At 46.0% G+C, this 25,280-nt stretch overlaps 1 protein-coding gene across 1 annotated transcript in view; it reads left to right on the forward strand.

Moving 5' to 3' along the window:
• Positions 1-9,287, forward strand: part of EGFR (epidermal growth factor receptor) — a 201,269-nt gene extending 191,982 nt beyond the window's left edge. Inside the window, exons 23-28 of the mRNA XM_047694188.1 lie at positions 1,432-1,578; positions 2,993-3,090; positions 4,278-4,445; positions 4,831-4,878; positions 5,598-5,700; positions 6,459-9,287. Of these exons, the coding sequence (XP_047550144.1) occupies positions 1,432-1,578; positions 2,993-3,090; positions 4,278-4,445; positions 4,831-4,878; positions 5,598-5,700; positions 6,459-6,817 (923 nt within the window). The 3' untranslated portion in view covers positions 6,818-9,287. The remainder of the gene's footprint in view (positions 1-1,431; positions 1,579-2,992; positions 3,091-4,277; positions 4,446-4,830; positions 4,879-5,597; positions 5,701-6,458) is intronic.
• Positions 9,288-25,280: the final 15,993 nt, after the last annotated feature.

Here is a 25,280-nt window from a genome sequence, read left to right on the forward strand (position 1 = left end):
TGGCTCAGTCAGTTAAAGTGCCCCACTCTTGATTCCAGCTCAGGTCGTGAAATGGAGCCCTGCGTCAGGCTCCGCACTCAGCGCAGAGTCTGCTGAGAGAGTGTCTCTCCCTCTGCCCTACCCCCTGCTCACTTGTGCATGCTCAATGCTCTCTCTCAAATAAATAAATAAAAATCTTTAAAAAACAAATCCTATTACTCCACTCCCTTGTCTCCAGTCAAGACAGAATATTTTAATAAATTAGGTACGTATGCATTCCACTTAGGAGTTGAAAAGAGAGAATGCCTGCCTCGTTCCAGGCCCTCTCAAAAGCCACCACCAGGTATGCACACCACTTTCTCTCTTACCATTTGTCCCCAAACCTGGAGAGCTTGCTGTCCCACAGGAAGGCATTGTACGTGTTTAACATAATGTTTAAACCTCGTTAGGATGAATTGACTTCGTGGATCTGGAAATGAGATTTTATTTTTTCATCAATTCCATGTTGACGCTGTAGTGAGGAGGGACAGGAGAATCTATGTTCTTGCCCTTGGACCATGACTTTGCTTCATTCTTCAAAGTTGCATGCTCTGTATTCAGGTCATTCAGCTCTGGGATGGCCTCTGGATAATCCAGGCTGACCTGTGGGACTATGTATCTAGAGGCCAGCTCTAGAGAAAATGAATCATTAGACCAGCTGGAGATCAGGAAACTGGCAGGATCCTGTGTCTGGTCCCTTCCTGTGTAGTCTGGGGACCCAGGCTCAATCCCACTGGGGTCACCTCTAGAGTCACCCCAGGGCACCTTCATGGTGGGGATTTCTAGAGCAGAGAATCCCAACAAGAAAGGCATAGAGATAGAAGAATCATCAGAACTCAGGGATGGTCTGGAAAAACACCCAAGTCTAAAAGTACTGCTTTTTTTTTTTTTTTTTAAATCATGACGATGGATTTTATTGATTTTTGAAACAAAAAGTATGGGGTTTTGATGTTTTTTAAAAGGAATGTAGAGTTTTCTGGTTCCCAATTTTTATTATTATTTTAAAATATGCAGCGTACAACCTTGTCTGCGGTCTCCATCTTCCATAGATACAAGTAGCTTAGGGCAGATGTTCTGAGTGTGTAACTCCTGCTCCTTATGTCATTATAGTGGTTGACTTGTCATTGTTGCTATCACTCAAGTTTTAACATTTATTGGCCACTTACTATCTGCCAGGCATTGTCTGAACTTTTCAGTTGCTTTTTCTTCTTTGATCTGCACAACTATCCCGTAAGACAGATACCGTCATCATTCCACTATACAGAAAGGTGTACTGAGGCTTCTGGCAGTCAGGCAAATTGCTCAAAGCCACAGAAACATAGGTTTTTAAAGATCAGAAACGTTTAAATGATGACTAAAGACAAGGCGTGGTGATTATTACCAACTCATAAAGCAACTATCTCATCCTCTCAGGCGTCACCGTTTGGGAGTTGATGACCTTCGGGTCCAAGCCTTATGATGGAATCCCCGCCAGCGAGATCTCCACCATCCTGGAGAAAGGAGAGCGCCTCCCGCAGCCACCCATATGCACCATCGATGTCTACATGATCATGGTCAAGTGTGAGTGACTGCCACAGCCATCCGTGCTAGCATACCTGGATGTTAGCACTCAGAGTGCCTTATGGTGCCTAGAAAGGTGTTGCCGCCCTTAGCCAAAAGATTGAGACCTTTGATTCCCTGAAAAAACCTTGTCCCGTTCTCTACAGCGGCACTGAAACCCAGAAACGTCTGTAAACTCTCCCCCAGCATTCTTCAGGAAGCCTTTGCTTGACCCATTGAGCGCAGTGCCCTGGCGTGTGCCCATGTTTGCAAGCAAATAAATAAAGCTAAATTCCCCCAGAAACCATTACACCAAAATATTCTGTTCTCTGAGTTGCTCAATGAAAACAGTGCTGCACACTTTGAAACCTGTTACTGGAGAGACCGAGTGTTTTTAAACACCTAACGAGGAGAAGCCCACGAGGCTGGTAGAGGCGACAATTCTGCCTCGACTTGACCCCTTCAAATAATAGATCTACGTGAGGTCTTTCGCAGCGCAGCAAGTAAACATCTTAATCTAAATAAGAGTGTGTGACTTGGGTCAGTGCTCTTGTTCCACCAGAAGGACAAGTTCAGCAGGCTCTGAAGGTGACATTCCACGTGTCACGGGCCCTTGCAGGAGAAGGTAGCACACGGAGTAGGACGGGGCCAAGTCCATGTAAATAGTAATGCCTTCCCAACTTCAGACCACAGAGTTAACCTACTTTTAACTTCCTTGCTGTGGATTGAGGAAGCTGGGATCCAGAGAGGTCACACGGTTTGTCTGAGGTCACATAGCAGTCTGTCCTAAAATAACCTGACATCCTGCTGATAAAAAATAAATGTGAGCCTTCGAGAGAGATGAGGATTCCCAACTGATCGCTGTTCCTCCAGCTGTTCAATCCGGACTTTGATCCTAGGGGAGGCACTGCGACGCCCCCTCACTTGCGTGCTCCGTTACTGAGGACGTAAGACAATGAAAGCATCAGCCTCCCAAACCTGGAGGCTCTTCAAGAAAGTCCCTAACTTTCCCTAAATTGAGTCTAGTTTCCAGTTGGCAAGACGGCTAAGTGAGTCTAGATGAAAGTGGATGCCCCGTGAGGACTGAGCCAGAGAGCCTGGACGCCAGGCTCCCTGCAGTCTTAGTAGTCCACAGACAGCGATGCATGCAAGGCTGCCGGAACACTTATGGTGATAATTCCAGAACTCCGGCCCCAGGAAGAATAGGCACTGAAAATTAGACGATGTTGCTGTCATTCTGATTCAAGTGTCATCATGGTCTTTAAACTGGGATCAGCGCTAGGGTGCCAGGACTACAAAGCCCGTCACAAAGATTTGGTTTCTGCATCCCTTACTTGCCTGAAAGGATCTCACCACAAATGCCTTCTGGAAGCAATGCCGTCTTTACCATTTCTTTCGGGGTCTAATCGCGCTGTTTTCCTCATTCCTTCCCCAGGCTGGATGATAGATGCTGACAGTCGTCCCAAATTCCGTGAACTGATCATTGAATTCTCCAAAATGGCCCGAGACCCCCAGCGCTACCTTGTCATCCAGGTACCAGATCACAGCCTCTGAACTTGCACGGGGAGGAGTCCTTCTCATGAGCGTCCAATGTCACTGTGTTCCACTGGGTGCCCATTCCATTTCCTTGTCTTCCAGGCCCCGTACTTTTAACCCTCAGCACCTTAGAACTAGACACGGCCCCACTGAATGGAGTGGAGTTCCTCTGTGGTGCCCCGCCCTTCCCCGACCCCATTTGCCATTCCCAGCTGAACCCTAGCGTCCAGACATGCTCATTCCATGTGCCATCATCATATTCCGGTCAGCCAGAGCCTCAGCTCCATCTGATGGAGAAGCAGGCCCTTCGTGGCAGCAAATCTGCCTTCAAACCCCTGAGTCTCCACTTAACGCTTTAGGTCAACAAAACCAAACTCACAGGGCTGTGAGGTCATGTATGCAAAATAATTTGCATAGCCCCTGAAGATTCTGCTCAGCAATTCCGGTGAGTGGTGGGGGAGTGGGGAAAAGGGGGTCTCCGTGCACCTCCCAGCAAGCAATTAATTCCCTTACTCACGCTGGGTGGCTGTCGCCAAACTCCCAAGTGTTCACCAACCTAGAAGCTCTCTGAACCCAGCCCCTATGGGGTTTTATGGCGTCTTCATTAAATGGGCATTGCTGGTTCAACTAGTGGCCAAACGGTGATTGAGTCCACCTCCAGCCCCTCCCCCGTTCCAGGACATCAGGGGGTGTGGCTCACCTAGAGGTCCAGTCTGCTCATCTCTGGGTTGGCCCCCCCCCACTCCCCCATCCCCAGCCCCCCAACCACCCCCATCCTTAGGTGTGGGCCTAAAGCCCCTGGTTAACATAACAATGACACCTTTGCCACTCTCCTCCCCTAGGAGATCCCAGGGGTTTAAAAGGTCTCTGCTGGGAATTCCAACACATTTCTTACCATAAACTGTAAGATGGCAGCACCTAACAGCAAAACTCACCCTACATAAATTCTGCTCTATCCCTTTCTTCTTCCTCTTAAGCTGTTTCTGTTTCATTTAGGGGCTTTTAAACATCGGAGAATTTTTTAATATTTTCCTGTCATGTGGGGGAGGGGAGGAAGCTGCTACTCTGCGGAGAATCGGACTGATTTTATTATAAACCAAGTGCCCAACAAAGAGGCATCTGCCCAAACAGTGGACTGGCGCCTCTCAGGGCCCTACTGATCGTCTCAAAATGTTCTGCACCAGGGAGATGAGAGAATGCACTTGCCGAGCCCTACAGACTCCAATTTTTACCGCGCGCTGATGGACGAAGAGGACATGGAGGACGTGGTGGATGCCGATGAGTACCTCATCCCCCAGCAGGGCTTCTTCCACAGCCCCTCCACGTCCCGGACCCCCCTCCTGAGCTCTCTGGTACGAAATGCGCCCCCTTCTCAAGCACGGTGTCTGCTGGGTTGAATGAGTTGCTTAGAGAAAACGGTACCCCCTCCCCCCCCCAGCAGAACTCACAGGGAGACGAAGAAGTCCGTTTTAAGCAAATGGTCAGGCCAGACTCAGAACGAATCAGTCAGGTGTATTAGTTCTTTTATGGCCTTGCAGTAACTGGGCCGTAGTCTTTTCAGGTCTACTGGGGACCAGAATTAAGTCCGAACTAAACCTAGTTTTTCTAAAGCTAATGGGTCAGGACAACGTTAAGCCCCCATAGTGACACCCGCCCCGTGAGGCCCCAGGTCCTGCATTTGGTGGGCATGGGTGAGACAAGGCACGTGGACCCTCAGCATCTTCGATTCTTTTCCAGAGCGCCACCAGCAACAACTCCACCGTGGCTTGCATTGACAGAAACGGGGTACGTATGAACACCTCATAAACCCGAATTAAGTAACAGCTCTGTGTCACGGCTCTATTGCACATAGAAAATGCCCATCCTACCCCCAACAAATCTTGGTTTTCCTTCCTGTGTTTCCTTCCTTCCTTCTCCTGTATGGTTGCCCTGAGCCCCTGCCCTAAGGCCAGCAGGCAGCTCTCACCAAGGCCAGTGCTGTGCAAAATGGGGTTCGTGGGACCTCCAGCAGCGTCACCTGGCGGTTGGTTCCAAGTGCGAACTGCTGAGCCTCCGACCCACACCTGCTGAAGTAGGAATGCGAGGGGCAGAGCCAGCCCCGCTCCACGTCCAAGCCAGCCTTCCGGGGGTGCTGATGCTTGCCATGAAGCCTTGATCTAGACCGACACTTCCCAGTATAGAAGCCCCCGGCCCCCTGCATCGACTTCAGTTTAAATCCGTGACCGTCTGGGAGGGCACAGATCATAGAACATTTCTGTCATTGCCAGAAACCCTACTGCACGGCACCGACCAGGTCCTTGCCACTCGGCCTGTGGTCTGTGGGCCCCCAGCATGGACATCCCCCGGCATGGGCGTCCCCTGGGGGCTAGTCGGAAATGCAGACTCCCAGGCACTTTCTTGGACCACACTGAATCAGAAGCTGCAGTTTAACAGAAGCTCAGGTGATTTTTATACGCGTTGAGCAGCACTGACTGGAGTGACCTTGCCTTATTTCCTCCCCTCAGAGCTGTCCCCTCAAAGAAGACAGCTTCCTGCAGCGGTACAGCTCAGACCCCACTGGCACTTTGACTGAGGACAACATAGATGACACTTTTCTCCCAGCACCCGGTGAGTGGCTTACCCTGGACAAGGAAGGTCACCCACCTTGGCCCCCACATCCAGCAGGGCCGGCCTCCATCCCCTGGGCCCAGGCCGCTTGCTTCCTCAAACCAGTCCGGAAGTGGAGACTGTGGCAAGCTTGCAGACACCTGTGGGGAGGAAGAGGCAGAGAAACACAAAACAACTGAGCACGCGCTCGGGTCTTTGTGTTGGACTCAAGTCATGTCCAGCTGGGAGGTGTGGTTTTAGGACCAGTTCACAGATTTTCTAGAATTTGAAGCAAACATCAAAGGGGTGTGTGTGTGTGTGTGTGTGTGTGTGTGTGTGTGTGTGTGTGTGAGTGTGTGAGCAGGAGTGTGTGGGTATGATTGTGTGTGTGTCCGTGAGTGTGTGAGCATGTGTGGAGGAGTGTGTCTGTGCACGCGTGCATGTGACACATCTGACCCTGGTTCCACTCTTGGCCTGTGACACATGCATGTGCCTAGACTCAGCTTTATCCCTGATGTTCCCGTGGGCACACATGCATCTCAAGGCAGGCTATCCTTCTGAGAACGTTAAATTGGCAAGAGACCGATGTGCCCATTGCTTTGAGAACTAGAGACAAGGACACGGTTTCCCTTGCAGCACCAACGAGCTCGTCGTCTTGCCAGACGCCCGATGCTCTTTGGTCTTGTGGGAGAAAACTATCAGGGTTCAGATGCGCCATGGAGTCCGCTGGGGCTGATGCTTGGTCGATCGCTTCACCTGTGATTTCTTTTCCATTTCAGAGTACATAAACCAGTCCGTCCCCAAGCGGCCGGCGGGTTCCGTGCAGAATCCTGTCTATCACAATCAGCCTCTAAACCCCGCTCTTGGCAGAGACGCTCACTACCAAAACCCCCACAGCAACGCCGTGGACAACCCTGAGTATCTCAACACCATCCCTCCCTGCGTCACCAGCGCACTTGGCGGTGCCGGCCTCCGGGCCCAGAAGGGCAACCCCCAGGTCAGCCTGGACAACCCCGACTACCAGCAGCACTTCTTTCCCAAGGAAGCCAAGGCCAACGGCGTCTTCAAGGGCCCTGCGGCCGAAAACGCAGACTACCTGCGGGTAGCCCCGCCGAGCAGGGAGTTCATCGGGGCATGACCATGGACGAGAGCATTGGCCGTAAGAGTCTCGGATGTGTCACCCGCCCTGGGACCAAGCCACAGCATCGACTCCAGTGCTGACAGTCCCGCCCTCGCTGACTCCTGGGCCCGTGGACCGGTTCGGCCATATTTGCTCCTACGGACCCACCTTTCACCCAGGAAGTGCCCCTCCTCGGACGCACTTTGGGAAGTCGCTGGGAAGTTCCTTTGTCTTCAAACTGTGAGACCGCCACAAACAGGCATCCGGCAAGGATATTCTCTTTGGGCAGAAGTTCGCCTTTCAGTGAGGTATATTTGATACAAAAAAAAAAAAAAAAGAAAAAAAATCTGCATAAGGAATTTTATTGCTTGGGAACCCTGGGGGTTTTTAATTGTCATTATTGATTTTATTTCTCCTGGGCGTTTCCAACGAGGAAGGAGCTTCTTGCTCATAGTACTGGCTGCACTGAGTTGATCCAGGCCCAACTGTGACCAAGAAGCAAGGGTCAGAGCCTTCCAGCTAACACTTGATTCCACTGACTCTAGCTCCAAGATTCTTCCACTGCAAGACAATTTTTTTAAAAACTAGGAAGTACTCTGTGTCCTAAGCAGGACTGGTTGGTACTGTAGCAAATCATAGCACGTTCAAGAGGATAAGCCACTTTGAACCCTTCCCGAACGCAAAAGAAACGGAAGGGGTAGAATTCTTCTTCGGACTTCTCTTTATATAAATGTCTTCATGGTACTTACTCTCCATTGGTTGGCCAGCGTTTTCTAGCTATAAGTATTGGACTTACTTGTTTCTTTTCCATTCCACTGTTTGGAAGCTCGGTAGGAGTTCCCTGTTGGTGAGAGGAGACGGTACATCACACTATAACCTGGAGCAGCTCACGTTTGATCAGTGTTCAATCCGGTAGCCTTTAATCACGATGGAACGATAATGCAAAATTCACAAGAGAACGTGGCTCCCAAATTTGAGTCTCAGAGGAAATACGTCAAGTCCTCTGGGGGTTGGGGAATGAATGGGCATCTGTCCGGACACTGCAGAAATGAGACGCTCCTTCTCAAACTCATGGAGCCTCCCACCCCACCACCCCCCCACTACCAAATTAGGCTTATGGGAGACAATTTCCTTTTTATTTTACTATAGAAGTTTTTTACTCAAAGGGTACTTCCCCCCCACTTCTCTGGTAGGCTGTCCCCAAGGCCCCAAAATGAAGGGATCCAGGCTCCGGGGCCACCAAGCAGGAACTGACAGCCCTCGCTCCTGGGGGCACATTTCACAGGGCGAAATAAAGTTAACACTATGCATCGGGGGAATTAGAGCGGTAAATATTAAATCAGAGCTTGAAATCCATGACAATGCCTTAACAATATCTACAGATCATTTTTTGAAAGAAAACAAATTCCCTCCTAAAAGTTTCCTTAGCATTGGAGGATCCAGCTAATTTAGGACCCGGAGTGCTTTTCCACCTCCCGTGTCCTCACAGCCTGACCGGTTCGTGGCAGTCCTTTGTACACAGGTGTTAAACCCTCTTAGTCTTTCAAGGAAAAGATGTTTCAGACCGTATTTCTGACCTATGGATGTGTTCAGCCCTACACACGTACAAGATTTCCCTTTCGCTGTTAAAGTATTTATTGACTCTTGGATCAGGGCCCTACAGTTTTGTTACCAATATATTGACTTTGTTCCAATGGAAATATAAACTCTATTTAGTTCAATTCCGCTGTGTTTTCAGATACTCTTAAGCACCTCTACCAGCCCAGCATAGACTCTGAAGACCTAAAAATAAATAAAACATTATCCCCGATTCCAAGAAATTCACAATTTAGCAAAGGGAATTGACTTAAACACAACACAGTACGACAGAGGGTAGGCAAGACGGGTCAGCCAAGCACACTCAGCACAGAGCAGGGAAGAGTGCGTCCTGCCTTGGGAGGGCCTTGGAAGGCTCGTCAGGGAGGGAGTGGTGGAGTTGGGCCAAAATATGACCAGGGTCTTAGCCATGAGGGAAATGGAAGTGCACTCCCGACAGACGAAACCTTGACCAAGAAAGCATCTGCCAGAGAAACTGCTAAAAAAAAGTAGGAGAAAGGCCACGTTCGTGCATCTTAACAAGCTGTCCCTTTAAGCCTGGGAACTAGCTTGTGGCATTCCCCCCAGCACCCCACATGATGGGGGAGGGGCCACCCTGGGGATCTGAAAATGATTCTTGAAAAGATTAAACATTTCTAAGACTCTCGAATTTTATGCCATTGTCAGTAAATCACTTTTGTTACTTACTCGCCTCAGAACATAAATATTTTAGCCAGAATCTTCTTTGGCCCTGGGAAACAGACTGATGCACATTTTATTACCACTTTTTCATCAAGAAGCAAGTGATTGGTGAGGGAGAGCAACTGTATGTCAGTCCGACTGTGGCAGTTAAATCCTAGTATTTTTGTAATTTGCAATATTTTACTATAACATAATAAAACAGCAAAAACTATTCAAGCTTTTTCTCCTTTGTATTTCAGTTTTCCTGCATAAAATCTAGGTGCTAAATCCTCAATTTGAAAACTGTGTTTCCCATGATATCCTCCCCATGGTTGTGCAGGGGGGGCTTGGAGATGCCTCAGAGCCCGAGACAGCAGAGCCCACCAGTCAGGGACCCCCACCATCACTATGGGCGGACAAGGAGAGGAGGGCCCCCCAGAGCCCCAGTGTTTCCACCTCATGGCCCTGCTTGGCCAGAGTTCAAAGTTTATACCACATCTCTTCCGTTCCTCCTTGTTGAGCCCAGGTCCTAAGACCCTACAAAGAGTCCGTTCCTTCCTCAGTCGGCCCATGGCCCCGCCTGAGATCTGGCCTTTGGAGACAGTTCAGGTGACGCTGACAGTGGGCCCTCATCCTGACACCTCTCCTATAAACTCAGGAGTCCCTGCACTCATGCCCTGTAAGTAACACTTCTGTCACCTCATGAAGTAAAAAAGATGAATCTTCCAACTTCTAGATATGCTGAGTCCCAGTTGTCGCTGATTTTATTGTAACAAGGAGCACTGTGGGGACATCGTTTGATGACAAGTTGAAAGTTCTTAATTTGGGGCTTTAGCCCCCCACCCCCCAACTGCAGACATAAATGAACTGGCTCTCAAGCTTGGCTGCTCTCCGGGATCTCCCGGGGTCCGACCTCAAAGATTCTGATTTGATTTGCCTCCTGTGCAGCCTGGGCCCAGGGGCCTTTCAGAACTTCCGCAGGTTATTGTGATGAGCTCCAAAGTTTGGGGAACCACTGGTGAAAAGGAAAGGCCAGTGGGTGGGTGGAGACCTGTCCCTCGGCTGATGGCATCTCACTCACCTGTCACAGTCACCGGACCTCAGGTTCCTCAAGCAGAGGTGAAGCCGTTGGATTATGGCGACACAGTTCTCGTCCTCTCTGCCAACCTTAAAAAGAAGGGGCTGCCATAAACAATGAATCTTGGAACAGTGCATCAAAAACTAATGATGCGTTTTATGGTGACTAACATAACACAATCAAATTTAAAAAAAAAAGGGGGGGGAGCCAGTCTCCCCAGACCGATACAATCAGATGCAGGGGCTCCCCGTGTGATCCTAGTGGGCAAGCAGAGTTGAAACCCGCATCTCTGAGGTGACCCGCAGGCATCCCAACCGGCCCCCCAGCGGGGGAGGACAGAGAAGCCTGAGTCAGGTAAAGGTTCCCAGAGGAGGCGGCGCAAGGACGGAACGATGAGCTGTCCTTAGTATTCCTGAGACTTGGCTACTACTGACTATTCCAAAGCCTCTAATTCTTTGTCCCCAGCAGCTTATCCTGTAAGTGGCAAGTATGAAACCTGAGCCTTGATAGGGCCCTGAAATTGTGTGGATTTCCTAAGAAGTTAGAAAATGAATGAGGGGCTTGCTGGAAGTGACAGCTGGTGAAATTGCCCTTAACGTCTACTTTGCATTCCTTTCTTTTGATAAGTACACGTTTTTATTACAACATAATGATCTGTTTGTATGTCCTTGCCTAGGGCTGTAAAACCTTACCGAAAAGAAATCCTTGCCCCGTCGGGCATACCTTTTTGTACTACGACGAAAGACGCGTTCAGATAGGATTTTTAAAAGGTAATCTATTTTTGTAACTTTTTTGAGGACGATTATCCTCTCATGTAGCACTGAACTTTGTATGTTTTTAGGAGAACTCATTTTTCTACGAAAGGTTCGAAAGACAAATAGAATCAAAATTCAAAACTGAAATCTTTGTTTAAAGGGATTTAATCCAAGCAGGGGAAGTCTGTCTGTCTTATAAAAAGGGCACAGCCTCATCGCAGAGCCAAGCTGGGTCATGGTCCTAATAAAAAAGAGCACTTTTTGTATTTGTGAAATGAGAGAAGGTAAAAAGCACACGTGACGTGGCCTCAGTCTTGCTCTGAAGCGGGTTCTGTCAAGTCGGCAGCCGTATTGGAGGGAAAGACTGTCTCACTGTGAACACAGATCCTGTCGGTGTAAAGAAAAGCAATAATATAGCACTTTGCTGGCTTATATATACTAATCTGACTTTGATACAAATTATTTTTATATTTACAGTTGCTATGCATTTCCCAATAGACTAGAAATGCCTGCAGAGCCCTAATCACGGTCAGCATGTTTTGGTAACGTGGTAACTCAGTATGTTGATGAAGCCCACGTTTCCCAGGCCCGCGCACGATGCTCCCCCCGCTGCCCCCCCCCCCAAGCCCAGAAAGGGTGTTCTCGGCCCTGGCTGCACAGTGAAATCCCCCAGGGAGCTTCTGAAACCAGTGAGGCCCCGCTGGACCTCTGACTCATTAAATGCAAATCTTTACGGGTGAAATCCAGGCATTTCTGCTCTGGAAAGCTCCTAGAGATCATTCTCGTGCACAGCCATGGCTGAGAACCACCAGCCTAGGGTGGCTGGGCTTGCAGCAAATTCTGCTGGTGCAGGTACCTGGAGTTGGCTCCCAGGAGGGGAGACATGGTCACCTGGTGACCTTTCTTTCCCAGAGCCAGAGGAGACCCTGAGACATCAGTTACATTACAAAGGGGAGACATTAGAATGATTGTATAAGCAGTAGGATGGCTTTTATAAGCAGGAGAAGATTCTTGCTTTAAGAAACACTTTTCTATTTTCCTCAAAAATTTTATCTGGGAAGATACCTGAAGTGATTTGTACTGTTTTCTCTCCCATGTTTAACTGTACAATCACGGTGTGACCTCCGAGGTCACAGGTCTGTCCTGTTGGATTTGCCCACAGAAGTGCCACAAATCCCCACCTATCACCTAGCAAATAAAACTGCAAGGAAAATAGGTGCATTTATTATTTCTTCAACCCTTTTGACCTGATTTGGCTACAAAATAACCTTACAGTGTATAACACCATCTTTTGGAAATGAAGAGATCCTACAGATCTGATGGCTGACAATCAGAGGTGACCATGTAAACAGGCTAACAACAGACAGCAGTAACTTCATTTTTGAAATGAGCAAGCAAGAGCTTGATAGCTTCTATGTATGGTACGTCTTAACATTGTAAAGTTTTGCTGTGATGAAAGCAATATTTGTACAGATGGAAAGCAAGACTCTTTTTTCTGTGGTTTACACTGTTGATCAGAACATGTTGATTGTATATAAAAAATTAGATGTATATTATTCATTGCTCTACTTATTACCTTATAAATCATATTGTATCCTTTGTTAACAATGCAGTGTTGACAGTAATTGATAATCATATCTGGCCTACTGTAGATGTTCTTCTTGATAACTTTTTAAATAAACTTTATTTTTAGAGCAATTTTAACTTCAAAAACTGAACAATTGAGCAGAAAGTACAGAGTTCCCATATCCTCCTTGCACCCCTCCAGCCTTTCCCACCATCATGTCTACACCCAAATGGCCTGGTAACTTTTATTTTTTTTTAAGATTTTATTTCTTTTTTATTTGAAAGAGAATGAGAAAGTGAGAGAATGAGTGGAGGGAGGGGCAGAGGCAAAAGCAGACCCCTGCTGAGCAGGGAGCCCAATGTGGGACTCCATCCCAGGACCTGGGGATCATGACCTGAGCCAAAGGCAGACGCTTAACCCACTGAGCCCCCCAGGCACCTGTCTGGTAGCTTTTTCAAGTTTGGAGGTTTCCTGTGTGTGACTGGAACACTCCTCAGTGCCATGCTTTGTAGCCACGTGTGTTCTGACCCTGGTGTGTAGATACTGCCCAGGGAGGGAGAGTAATGCCCCCATCTCCCACCACTGCCTGGCTTCCATTGTGGAGAAGCTCAGAGCCAAGAGGAGAGATTTTTCTATGGCAGGCACGAAAGCAAACAGGAGTTTTGTTTTGATTCTGCTAACTGCTAGAAACCTGAGGAACTAAGAAGCACACCCTCGTGTGAGAGGGGCTGGGCTCCAAGGCTCACACCTCCCCACCACCCGCCCTTCCAAGCTGGGGACCTGCCACTCCATGAGGCTTTCCTGTGGTGGGAATGCCGGTAGCCTAGGCTTCATGTAAGCCAGGAAAGTAACCATCAGCCCCAGAGGGAATTGTTCTGTGCAGGTTGAGGTAAAAGCCCTATAAAAACCGGGTTCTCCGGTAAAGTACTTGAATGGGTTAGTGAATAAGTCATCCTCTTATCTGTTCAAACCCGAGTCAGAGTCAGGAGCTCTTAAAGCCATCCCAACAACAGAGGAAATGCACACAGGTGATGAAGCAGGTGACACCGATGAGCAGGAGAGGTCAGCTTTAGGAAACTGGGACCAGCATAGCAGCTGGGTGGTGGGAGTACGCAGGCAGGAAGCCGTGGGCCTGCACGTCTTAAGCTGGCTTTGGAGAGTGGAGCTAGCACCCAGAATCCGCCCCCCTGGCCTGGAAGAGTCCACAGGGCTTTAGGTTTCTTTGACTTCCGTGCTCTGACTCCAGAGAATAAAACTCACTCCCCGCTCCCCCCACTTCTTTCCTGGGACCAGCTGCTCAGCGCACAATGCTCCACCTTGTTTCTGTTACACAGGAGGACTGAGAGCAGGAAGTCGGCCTCTGCCAGCTCACAGCCGCCCCTGCTGCTCAGTGTCCACGCTCATCATCTCCAGGGAGATTACAGCCTTGTTTTTGCGTTGTTTATTCTGAAGATCATCAAGCGCCTACATGCAGAGGGCTGGGAGCACATCGCAATCCACGCTGAAGCAGGACTCCAGGCTAACGAGGTCCTTGAAGCATAAGCCAGTTGGGAGCTTCTCAGTGTCCCCATGGGAGCTCCAGGCTTCACCGGCTTCCTGGCCTCCTGAACCCCCACACCCTGGCATAGTCAGGTGCCTTGGGAAGGAATAAGCCTCTTAGAGCCCCAAGCCTTTGATTAGGGGGTTTTGCCCCATATAGAGAAAGACAAGTGTCAGCAAACGAGGAAGACAAGGAGTATTATGGGGCACTGGCTGCCTCAAGCCTAAAGCGTCACCCACCAAGGGAAGGCCATGGCCATCCCACAGGAGCATCCTCACCTCAGGGCAAACTCACCAACACCACTGTCTCCACTACGCCCACTATCCCGCTCCCCATAATTCCAGCCAAAGCTCAAGGCAGATGGAGTTTCAGCCTGAAGAGATTTTACTCTGGGCCAATAATCTCGTGAAAGTAATTATAACTGTCTGGCCTCCACATCCAGAAAGGACATTTAAAAACTTGAGTAGAAAAGCCCTAAGATCACATCTGATCTCCGCCCTAGTTTCAAAAATTGTAAACAAAATATGGCAAAGATCCTACGGGCACACATTTGTGGTTTCTAAATGAAACCTTGAAGCAGCCTCCCCCTCTGCTCCCCATCAGTCACACTGAGAGCCCTGAGAGATACAGATCATGGGAGGACTACCACATCTATACTCCGACGTGCTTCTACAAGTTCTACCTTGAATCCCCTTCTCCCTGCCTGGGACACTGAGCTAGAAAAACTGGATTCTAGGGTCTACAAGAAACAAAGATATATCCTCTACCTCATTCTTTTTTTTTTTTAAGATTGTATTTATTTCTTTGTGTGAGAGAGAGAGCACACGAGAGTGAAAGGGCACAAGCAGAGCGAGCAGCAGAAGGAGAAGCAGACTCCCCGCTGAGCAGGAAGCCTAATGTGGGTCTCGATCCCAGGACCCCGGGATCATGACCCAAGCTGAAGGCAAATGCTTAACTGACCTGGGTGTCCCATCCTTTACCCAGTTCTTGAAGGCAAATCCAAGCAAAGAGCATTCCTCAGCCTCAATCCGTCACATGTGTAGTCTGGAACAAGACTACAGGAAGACCTGGCATGCCCACCACTCTGTTCTCCCCCAGGGCTCAATCCTGCACCATGTAGGTCACTCCGGGGCCACTCCTTGGCATGGAGGTCTACACAGGTGAAGATGCTGAGCAAGCTTCCAGTCCAGGGGCACTTGGGCAAAAAGTCCCTAGAATCCCAGTACCTGAGTAAGTGCAGGAGGGGGAGGGCAGCCTACGGGTGGATGCTTCCTGCCCGGGAAAGTATACAGTCCATGGATTGGGCGGGCGGGGAGGGAACAGACTGGGGAGATTGGGGAGCTCTACAAGCCAGGGTCCCCAACACCTGGGACTGAAGATGATACTGCTCAAGCAAATGGGACCTGAAACTTTAATAGAAAATGGGAGGCCCAGAGTTTCTAGGAGCCTTAAGGCCAATTCAGTATCCTAAAGTACATAATCCTTCCTTTCTTGAAACAGTGCTCTTAAAAAATCTAGTGATGCTCTATCTAGGTGGAGAAGGTTGGAAAAGGAATAGCCATTTTCCCTTCTACTCCAGAGAGAACTTGGGGGCCACTCCTTGCCGATTGTTTTTATTTCTAAAGAGTTTGCTTCTTTCCCCTTTTCTACTTCTCCAGAGCCCTCTTCTTTAATCACTTTTTATTGTATAATTTAAAATCCTTTGAACTTGGCAGTCCTAAGGGGGAAATACATAGCCATCCAAGCTTCCCTCAAAAAAGTTGAAAAATCCCGAGTACACCAACTCTCTTTACACCTTAAGGAACTGGAAAATCAACAACAAACTAAGCCAACCCCATGCATAAGGGGGAAATAATTGAGATTAGAGCAGAGATCAATGAATTAGAAATTAGAGATATAGTAGAACACATGAAACTAGAAGCTGATTCTTTGAAAGAATTAGTAAGACCAATAAAACACTGGCCAAACTAATCCAAAAGAAAAGAGAGAGGACCCAAATTAATAAAATTATGAATGAAAGGGGAGAGATCATGACCAACACCAAGGAAATAGAAATTATCATCAGAAATTATTATCAACAGTTATATGCCAGTAAGTTAAACAACATAGAAGAAATTGATGCATTCCTGGAAACCTATAAACTTCCAAGACTGAAACAGGAAGAAACTTACAACCGGAATAGATGAATATCTAGTAATGAGATTGAAGCAGTGATCAGAAACCTCCCAAAAAAGCAAAAACCCAGGACCTGACGGATTCCCTGGGGAATTCTACTAAACTTTCAAAGAAGAAATATTACCTATTCTCCTGAAGCTGTTTCAAAAAATAGAAACAGAAGGAAAACTTCCAGACTCTTTTTTATGAAGCCAGCAGTAGACCCCAGGCAAAGACCCCACCAAAAAAGGAGAATTTCAGACAAATATCCCTGATGAATATGAATGCCAAGATTCTCAACAAGATCCTAGCGAATAGGATCCAACAGTACATGAAAAAGATTATCCACCATGACCAGGTGGGATTTACCCCTGGGATGCGAGGATGGTTCAACATTCGCAAATCAATCAATGTGCTAGAACAAGTCAGTAAAGGAGAGAGAAGAACCACATGGTCCTCTCAATTGATGCAGAAAAAGCATTTGACAAAATACAGCATCCGTTCCTGATTAAAACTCTTCAAGGTATAGGAATAGAGGGAACATTCCTCGACTTCTTAAAATCAATCTATGAAAAGCCCACAGTGAATATCATCCTCAATGAGGAAAAGCTGACAGCCTTCCTTTTGAGATCAGGAACCCACTCACCACATCTCATCAGGATGCCCACTCTCATGACTGTTGTTCAACATAGTACTAGAACTCCTAGCAACAGCAATCAGACAACAAAAAGAAATAAAAGGTATTCGAATTGACAAAGAAGTCATCAAACTCTCTCTCTTCACAGATGACATGATACTTTATATGGAAAACCCAAAACACTCTACCCCTAAATTACTAGAACTCATACAGCAATTCAGTAATATGGCAAGATACAAAATCAATGCATAGAAATCAGTTGTTTTCTTATACATTAACAATGAAACTATAAAAAGGGAAATTAGAAAATTGTTTCCATTTACTATAGAACCAAGAACCATAAGATATCTTGGAATAAGCCTAACCAAAGAAGTAAAGGATCTATACTCGAGGAACTGCAGAATACTCATGAAAGAAATTGAAGACACACAAAAAAAATGGAAAAATATTCCATGCTCATGGATGAAAAGAATAAACATTTTTTAAATGTCTATACTGCCCAGAGCAATCTGTACTTTCAAAGCCATCCCAATCAAAATCCCACTGGCATATTTCAAAGGACTGAAACAAACAATCCTAAAATTTGTATGGAACCAGAAAAGACCCCGAATTGCTAAGGAAATGTTGAAAAAGAAAAACAAAGGTGAGGGCATGATGTTGCCAGATTTCAAGCTTTACTACAAAGCTGTGATCACCAAGACAGTATGATACTGGCACAAAAACAGACACATAGACCAGTGGAACAGAGTAGAGAGCCCAGATATGGACCCTCAACTCTAGGGCCAAATAATCTTCGACAAAGCAGGAAAAAATATATGGTGGAAAAAAGAGTGTCTCTTCAATAAATGGTTCTGGAAAAATTGGACAGCTATGTGTAGAAGAATGAAACTCGACCATTCTCTTATACCATACACAAAGATAAACTCAAAAAGGATGAAAGACCTCAACGTGAGACAGGAATCTTCCAAAATCCTAGAGGAGAACATAGGCAGTAACCTCTTCGACATCGGCCACAACAACTTCTTTCAAGACATGTCTCCAAAGGCAAAGGAAACAAAAGCAAAAATGAACTTTTGGGACTTTATCAAGATCAAAAGCTTCTGCACAGCAAAGGAAACAGTCAACAAAACAAAGAGGCAACCCAGAGAATGGAAAAAGATATTCACAAATGATACTACAGACAAAGGGCTGATATCCAAGATCTATAAAGAACTCCTCAAACTCAATAACCAAAACACAGATAATCATGTCAAAAAATGGGCAGAAGACATGAATAGTCACTTCTCCAAAAAAGACATACAAATGACTAACAGACACATGAAAAAGTGTTCATCATCACTAGCCATCAGGGAGATTCAAATCAAAATCACATTCAGATATCACCTTACGCCAGTTAGAATGGACAAAATTAACAGGACAAGGAACAACAAGTGTTGGAGAGGATGTGGAGAAAGGGGAACCCTCTTACACTGTTGGTGGGAATGCAAGTTGGTGCAGCCACTTTGGAAAACAGTGTAGGGATTCCTCAAAAAATTAAAAATAGAGCTACCCTATGACCCTGCAATTGCACTACTGGGTATTTACTCCAAAGATACAGATGTAGTAAAAAGAAGGTCCATCTGTACTCCAGCATTCATAGCAGCAATGGCCACAATCACCAAACTGTGGAAAGAGTCAAGACACCCTTCAACAGATGAATGGATAAAGAAGATTTGGTCCACATATGCAATGGAATATTATGCAGCCATCAGAAAGGATGAATACCCAACTTTTGTATCAATAGGGACAGGACTGAAGATTATGCTGAATGAAATAAGTCAAGCAGAGAAAGTATATTACCATATGGTTTTACTTACTTGTGGGGCATAAGGAATAACATGGAGGACATTAGGAGAAGGAAAGGGAAAATGAATTGGGGTAAATCAGAGGGGGAGATGAACCATGAGACACTGTGGACTCTTCGAAACAAACTGAGGGGTTAGGTGGGGGGATGGGTGAGCCTGATAGTGGGTATTAAGGAGGGCATGTATTGCTTGGAGCACTGGGTGTGGTGCATAAACAATGAATCTTGGAACACCGAAAAAACTTTAAAAAAAATTTTTTTAATAAAAATAAGATAAAATTCCTTGAACTCTAACAGAAATAGAGAGATAAACCAACAAGGATATTTTAGCCTATGACAACTTTTCTTGTGCTCTTACATTTGACTGACCAATTTCCACAAGGGCAAGTCTAAGTGAAATTGACCCAATACAGCACACAGGCTTTAACTGTCAAGGACAAAGGCATTTGGAGGGGAACACTGTTTCTCATATAGTCCAATAACATAAGATAACTTAAAATGGCCATCCCTAAAAAACTTCACTAGACCTAAAGAGTTTGGGAGTGTTCTGGGGAACCTGAAAAGAATAGTTAAATTTTATACACTCAAAATATTTCAGAACAAGAAGAAGATGGGAAATTTCTCAATTCATTGTCCAAGATGGAATAGTATAAAAATCAAAGAAATACTACAAAAACACATTATGTCTTCATTCCTGGTGAATATCAAATGTAGACTGAATGTGGCTCCCCTAAAATTCATATATTGAGGGCCTAACCCCCAATGAGTAGGGTCTTTGGGAGGTGATTAGGTTTCGAGGAGGTCGTAAAGCTGGATTAGTGTCCTTGTAAGAAAATAAAGAGACCAGGGGCACCTAGGTGGCTCAGTGGGTTAAGCCGCAGCCTTCGGCTTGGGTCATGATCCCAGGGTCCTGGAATCAACCCCCGCATCGGGCTCTTTGCTCAGCAGGAACCTGCTTCCCCCCTCCCTCTGTCTGCCTCTCTGCCTACTATGTGATCTCTGTCTGTCAATTAAATAAATAAAATCTTTAAAAAAAAAAAAAAAGAAAGAAAGAAAATAAAGAGAACAGAGTTCCCTCACTCTCTTCCAGCCTGGAAGTAAGACCTCACCAGACCCAACCATGTTGACATCCTGATCTCAGACTCCCAGCTTCCACAACTATGCGAAGTAAATGTGTGTTGTTTAAGCCACTCAGTCCATGGTATTTTGCTTTGGCAGCCTGAGCTAAGACAAATCTTCAAACAACTAGGCAAAGATGTATGAATGAGGATGTTCACCAAGACATTATTTGTAATAGGCAAAAAACAAAGTGTTTAAGGTCCATCAAAAGGGAAATTATCAAATAAATCATGGAACATGATAGTACAGAATTCTGTACAGTTGTTAGAACAGAATAAATCTACGTACAGTAGCATGGAGGCATATTCTCATGATGTAGTTTTAAATGAAATAAAGCAAGATGCTGAATAATATTTCTGGTTTTTCAAAAACCTTCTGTTTGTGTATATACCTGCCATGTGAATGTGCATGTGCACACACACACATACACAGTCTGGGGGCCGTCTGGAAATATTACTGTCTCCCCATTATGGCGGAGACCTGTGGTGAGTGGGGAGCAAAACATCAACAATGAAGTGGCAAAGAGGGAACTTTACTTTTTATGTTCTATACTTCTGTGTTGTTTGGATTTTTATAATGAATAGATTATTACTTTAGCAATCATGTTGGGACAAAATTTAATGTATGTCATTATATTATCTTTCCCTTCCCTCCAGTCACAAGGAGACATTTAGCAATTTCTACTTTAGCATTCTCTTCTTCCTGATCTCTCTCCCCAACAAAAAGCCCGTGGCAGCACCTCCTGGGAAAGCCATCAGTGGAAGGAGAACGCAGTCCTAGGGCACCGTGGGTGGCAGGAATGGATGTGGTGGGCAGAGAACACTGGGGACTGAGTGCATGGGTTCCTGTGATGACCAAGGATGGACACACAGCGTGGGATGACAGAATCCCTCTAGTGTGACAGTGCCTTTCTCAGCTCGGGCTGCCACATACACACACAAAAAAACCCCACAACTTACACAAAAGACATGTGTTTCTCACAGTTCTAGGGTCTGAGAAACCCAAGATCGAGGTGCTGGTTGATTTGCTTCTCGTGAGCATCCTCTTCCTAACTTGCAGAGAACGACCTTCTCGCTGTGTCCTCACATGGCAGAGAAGTCAAGCCATCTGTTGTCTCTTCTGATAGGGACGCTAATCCCATCCTGAGGACCCTACTCTCGTGATCTCACCTAACTTGACCTCCTGAAAGCCATCTCCAAACGCCATCACATAGGGGGGGAATTCCACATACAAATTTGGGAAGGACAACAGAGTCTGTAACAGAAAGTCTTCTTTGTTTTAGGAGCAAGAGATTAGGGAAGGACAGAGGCCTTCAGTGAGAGGACACGTCTTATCCAGTTTGAGGTCCAACTATAACCTGAAATTTCTGTTTGGATCTTGTATCCAGGTGTTGGCCATTCTAGATCAAATTTCCAGTACAAAACATTTTAAAACTTAAGACATAAAACAATATTTTTTAAGTTTACTGGCTAGAGGCATCAGCCACAGAAAAATATGGAGGGTGTTTTGGGAGGCACCTGGGTGGTTCAGTCGGTTAAGCATCTGCCTGAATTCAGCTCAGGTCATAATCTCAGGGTTCTGGAATCAAGTCCCGCATCAGGCTTCCTGCTCAGCAGGGAGTCTGCTTCTCCCTCCCCCTCTCCCTCTGTGCTCTCCCTCTTTCTCTTTCTCTACCTCAAATAAATAAAATCTTTTTTTAAAAAAAGATAAAATAAAAGGTGAGTTGGAGTTGGAGGAGGTTAGGAAGGCTTTCCTTAAATATATTCATTTTAAGCAGAGCACCCCAGAGCTAGCGTCAACCCCATTCCACAAGAAATTTAACCCTGATGTTGCAGGAATCCATGGTATGTAAAAAGTACAGACCATAACACAAGAGATACAGATGCAGAGTATAATTTGACATAAAAGGAAAGAAAAGTGCATTTCAAATAAAGTCTCATTTGTACTTCTGGTAAGGACTTCTAGTGACAGCCTTGCCCAGCACACCTCCTCTTCTTGGCATGTGGGAATTGCACCTGTGAGAGGAATGGACCATATGATTTTTCTGACCATCGGGATAGGAAGGAAATGACTCCTGAACCTTCTAGCATGAAGCATGACACAGCAGTGTGGAATCTCCAGCACAGTCTACCCAGACCCCAGTGTGAGATGAAGTCCCCACGGAGATGGGCACAGGGAGCTCAGTTAAGGTTCTGTCATTACCCAGAGCGGTAACGTACTATGCCTTTGCGGGCTGTGTGGTCCTTTAGACCTGTTACGTGGTATCATCCAATCCCATCACTCCGCCACCTCGGTGCCATCCTACTCCTACAGTCTCTTATTTTCAGCCCCGAACCTGAGGCTGTTGAGTTGGAGGGTCCACAAAGGACAACTTCTGTTTTCCAAAAATAGTCTTAAATGTCCACGTTCTTTTTTAGCTTTTTCTACAATACTCATGTAGGAGATCACCCAGGCTGAAACTATTTGTTTAGATCTTACCACTAGGAAATTTCCATCAATCCATCATCCACCCCTTTTCTCAAGAAATATTATTGAGCACCTACCATGTGCCATGCTCTCCTCCAGGAGCACACAGCTTATTTGTTTATATATATATTTTTTGTGCTCCCCTTTTAAATATCTGGATTTAAAGGTACTAAGGAGTTCCCAGAACAGCCATATTGGATTCTTTAGGTGGTTCCTTTTTCTCATTTACTCATTTTGAGGGCCTCCAAAGCTTCATCAAGGAACTTTACTTTAAGAAGCTCATGACGGTTAAGCATCTGCCTCCAGATCAGGTCATGATCTGAGGGTTCTGGAACTGAGCCCTGCATCTGAGTCCATGCTTAGCAGGAAGTCTGCTTCTCCCTCTCACTCTGCATCCAACCCCCCCACCCACCCCGGCTCCAGCTCATGCTCGCTCCCTCTCTCTCTCTCTCAAATAATAAATAAAATCTAAGAAAGAAGCTCATGACTTAAAAAAAAATCTGCCATACCAGGTCTAGTATTATCTAAGCCCAGACTTCCTTTCCCTCTTTATTGCAAACCCTAAGGAAGTAGAGACCTTACATCATTTCTCATGTAGACCCCCTAGATTAGCTCCCGGCCTACCTTCCTAACTCCAAAGATGAGTTTTTTAACTACATTGCGACACCACCATGCCAGGGTGATTTATCTGAAACCCACATCTGACCAGGACGCTTACCTTAACCCTCTTCACTGCCCACGAGAATGAAGTCGAAGCTCCTCCACATGACACCCAAAGCCCTCATGACCATCCCCGTCTATCCACCTGCAGCCCATCAGTCCCCTCGCTGCTCTGTTCAAGCACTGCTGAGGGGCTCCTGGGGCCCCGCACTCCAAACAGCATCACGGCATCTTTCTCTCTGAACGTACGACTCCTCCCACCTTCCTGACCAAATCTAATTGGCACTTATCCAACAAGACCCCTCACACTATCTCCTCCAGGAACCCCAGGCGGGGCTAGTCCTCCTTCCCAGGGCTTTCATAGAACACTGCAACTCTACCCTTACGTATCATATTAATACTGACAATCCTATGGTACGGAATTTTTCCTCTACTAGAAAAAGGCACTTTGGAATTAAGGATTGTTCCATAGTAATCATTGTTCTGTGGTGCCTGAAAACTTGAATCATTTCCAGTTCTGGTCCTTGAAAGTGCTCAGTAAAGGTTTGGTGAGCTGAACTAACACAGCCCCTCCTTCACTTAATAACCAATTTTTCACTGAGATCCAGAGAAGGGAGACACCTGCAGTGACTTTCGACTTGCTCCGTAAGATTAATTTCTCAGTAATCAAAGGGGTAATTTGCAGAATGGAATGACCAACAAAATTCTAGTTGAAATCTCTCTTCGTGAGATGTTCTGTATCACTCTCTCTTTCATGACCTGTATCAGGAACGCTTCAGTTCCTTTCTTTCTTCCATGCCATTCCACATAAGCCTCCTCTTTCACCCAACTTCCGTCATTTCATAAATGCTGTAATGTTTGCGTATAGCCCTTACAGCTTCTATCCATGTAATATGTGTTTATGTGAATTCATCTTTCTTTTTGAAAAGCGAAATATTGCAGATGGTAATGCATTTGGGGTTTTTGGCTGGGGAGGATTAGTTACCCTTTTTATAATTCTGTAGCTTGTTCTTCTGCCTCAGCAATATGTTTTAGAAACCTCTCTCTATAATGACATAGGAAGTCAGCCTATTCTACCTAAATATTTCTACAGTTAGTGACCATAGCTTTTCTTTTTTTTTTTTTAAAGATTTTATTTATTTATTTGACAGACAGAGATAACAGTAGGCGGAGAGGCAGGCAGAGAGAGAGAGCAGGAAGCAGGCTCCCCGCTGAGCAGAGAGCCCGATGCGGGGCTCGATCCCAGGACCCTGGGATCATGACCTGAGCTGAAGGCAGAGGCTTTAACCCACTGAGCCACCCAGGTGCCCCCATAGCTTTTCTTTAAAAAAAAAGAAGGGCGCCTGGGTGGCTCAGTGGGTTAAGCCTCTGCCTTCGGCTCAGGTCATGATCCCAGGGTCCTGGGATCGAGCCCCACGTCGGGTTCTCTGCTCGGCAGGGAACCTGCTTCCCCTTCTCTCTCCGCCTGCTTCTCTGCCTGCTTGTGATCTCTCTCTCCCTCTGTCAAATAAATAAATAAAATCTTTAAAAAAAAAAGATTTTATTTATTTATTTGAGAGAGAAAGAGTGCACACGTGAGCATGAGCAGAGAGAGGGGCAGAGGGACAAAAAGACTCCCTGCTGAGCAGGGAGCCCAACTTGGGGCTTGATCCCAGGACCCTGAGATCATGACCTGAGTCGAAATCAAGAGCTGGCCACTTAACCAACTGAGCCACCCAGACACCCCACAGCTTTCTTTAAAAGCAGCTATCGCCCTGTTGATAGAACTTTGGTAGTTTTTTTTTTCCAGTCCTTTACTATTCATCATAAACAATTTTGTGATGAATTTCGTTTTGTATCCCCTCCTCTGTACCTCTGCAAGGTTCTCTCAGGGGTCCTGCAATAGGGAATCGCTTTGTCAAATGGTGGGATATTTTAAATAGATAGTATCAAGTTACTGGAAAAATATGAGGGACCCATTTCTTCACATCCTTGTCAATTCTTAATATTATCAAATTTTATAATTGTGTCAATTCAATGGAGGTTAAATAGCTGGTTCGTTTTAGTTTTGCTTTCTTTGTTTTGGTTTTTTTGCACTTTCCTAGTGAAGATCAGCATCTTTTTAATTTTTATATTTGCATATAAAATATGTTCTTTTAAATAAAACATGCAATATAAATAAATATAAAAGGAAAAATACAGGGATGCCTGGGTGGCTCAGTCAGTTAAGCGTCTGCCTTTGGGTCAGGTCATGATCCCAGTTTCCTGGAATCTAGTCCCACATCAGGCTCCTTGCTCAGCAGGGAGCCTGCTTCTCCCTCTGCCCACTGTTTCCCCTGCTTGTTTTTCTTACTATATACACATACAAATTTCATTTGTGACCTTTTTCTATTGGTAGGTCTGTCTCCTTTTTATTGACTTAAGGAG

Source organism: Lutra lutra, chromosome 11, assembly GCF_902655055.1.
Source record: "Lutra lutra chromosome 11, mLutLut1.2, whole genome shotgun sequence".
Taxonomy (NCBI): domain Eukaryota; kingdom Metazoa; phylum Chordata; class Mammalia; order Carnivora; family Mustelidae; genus Lutra; species Lutra lutra.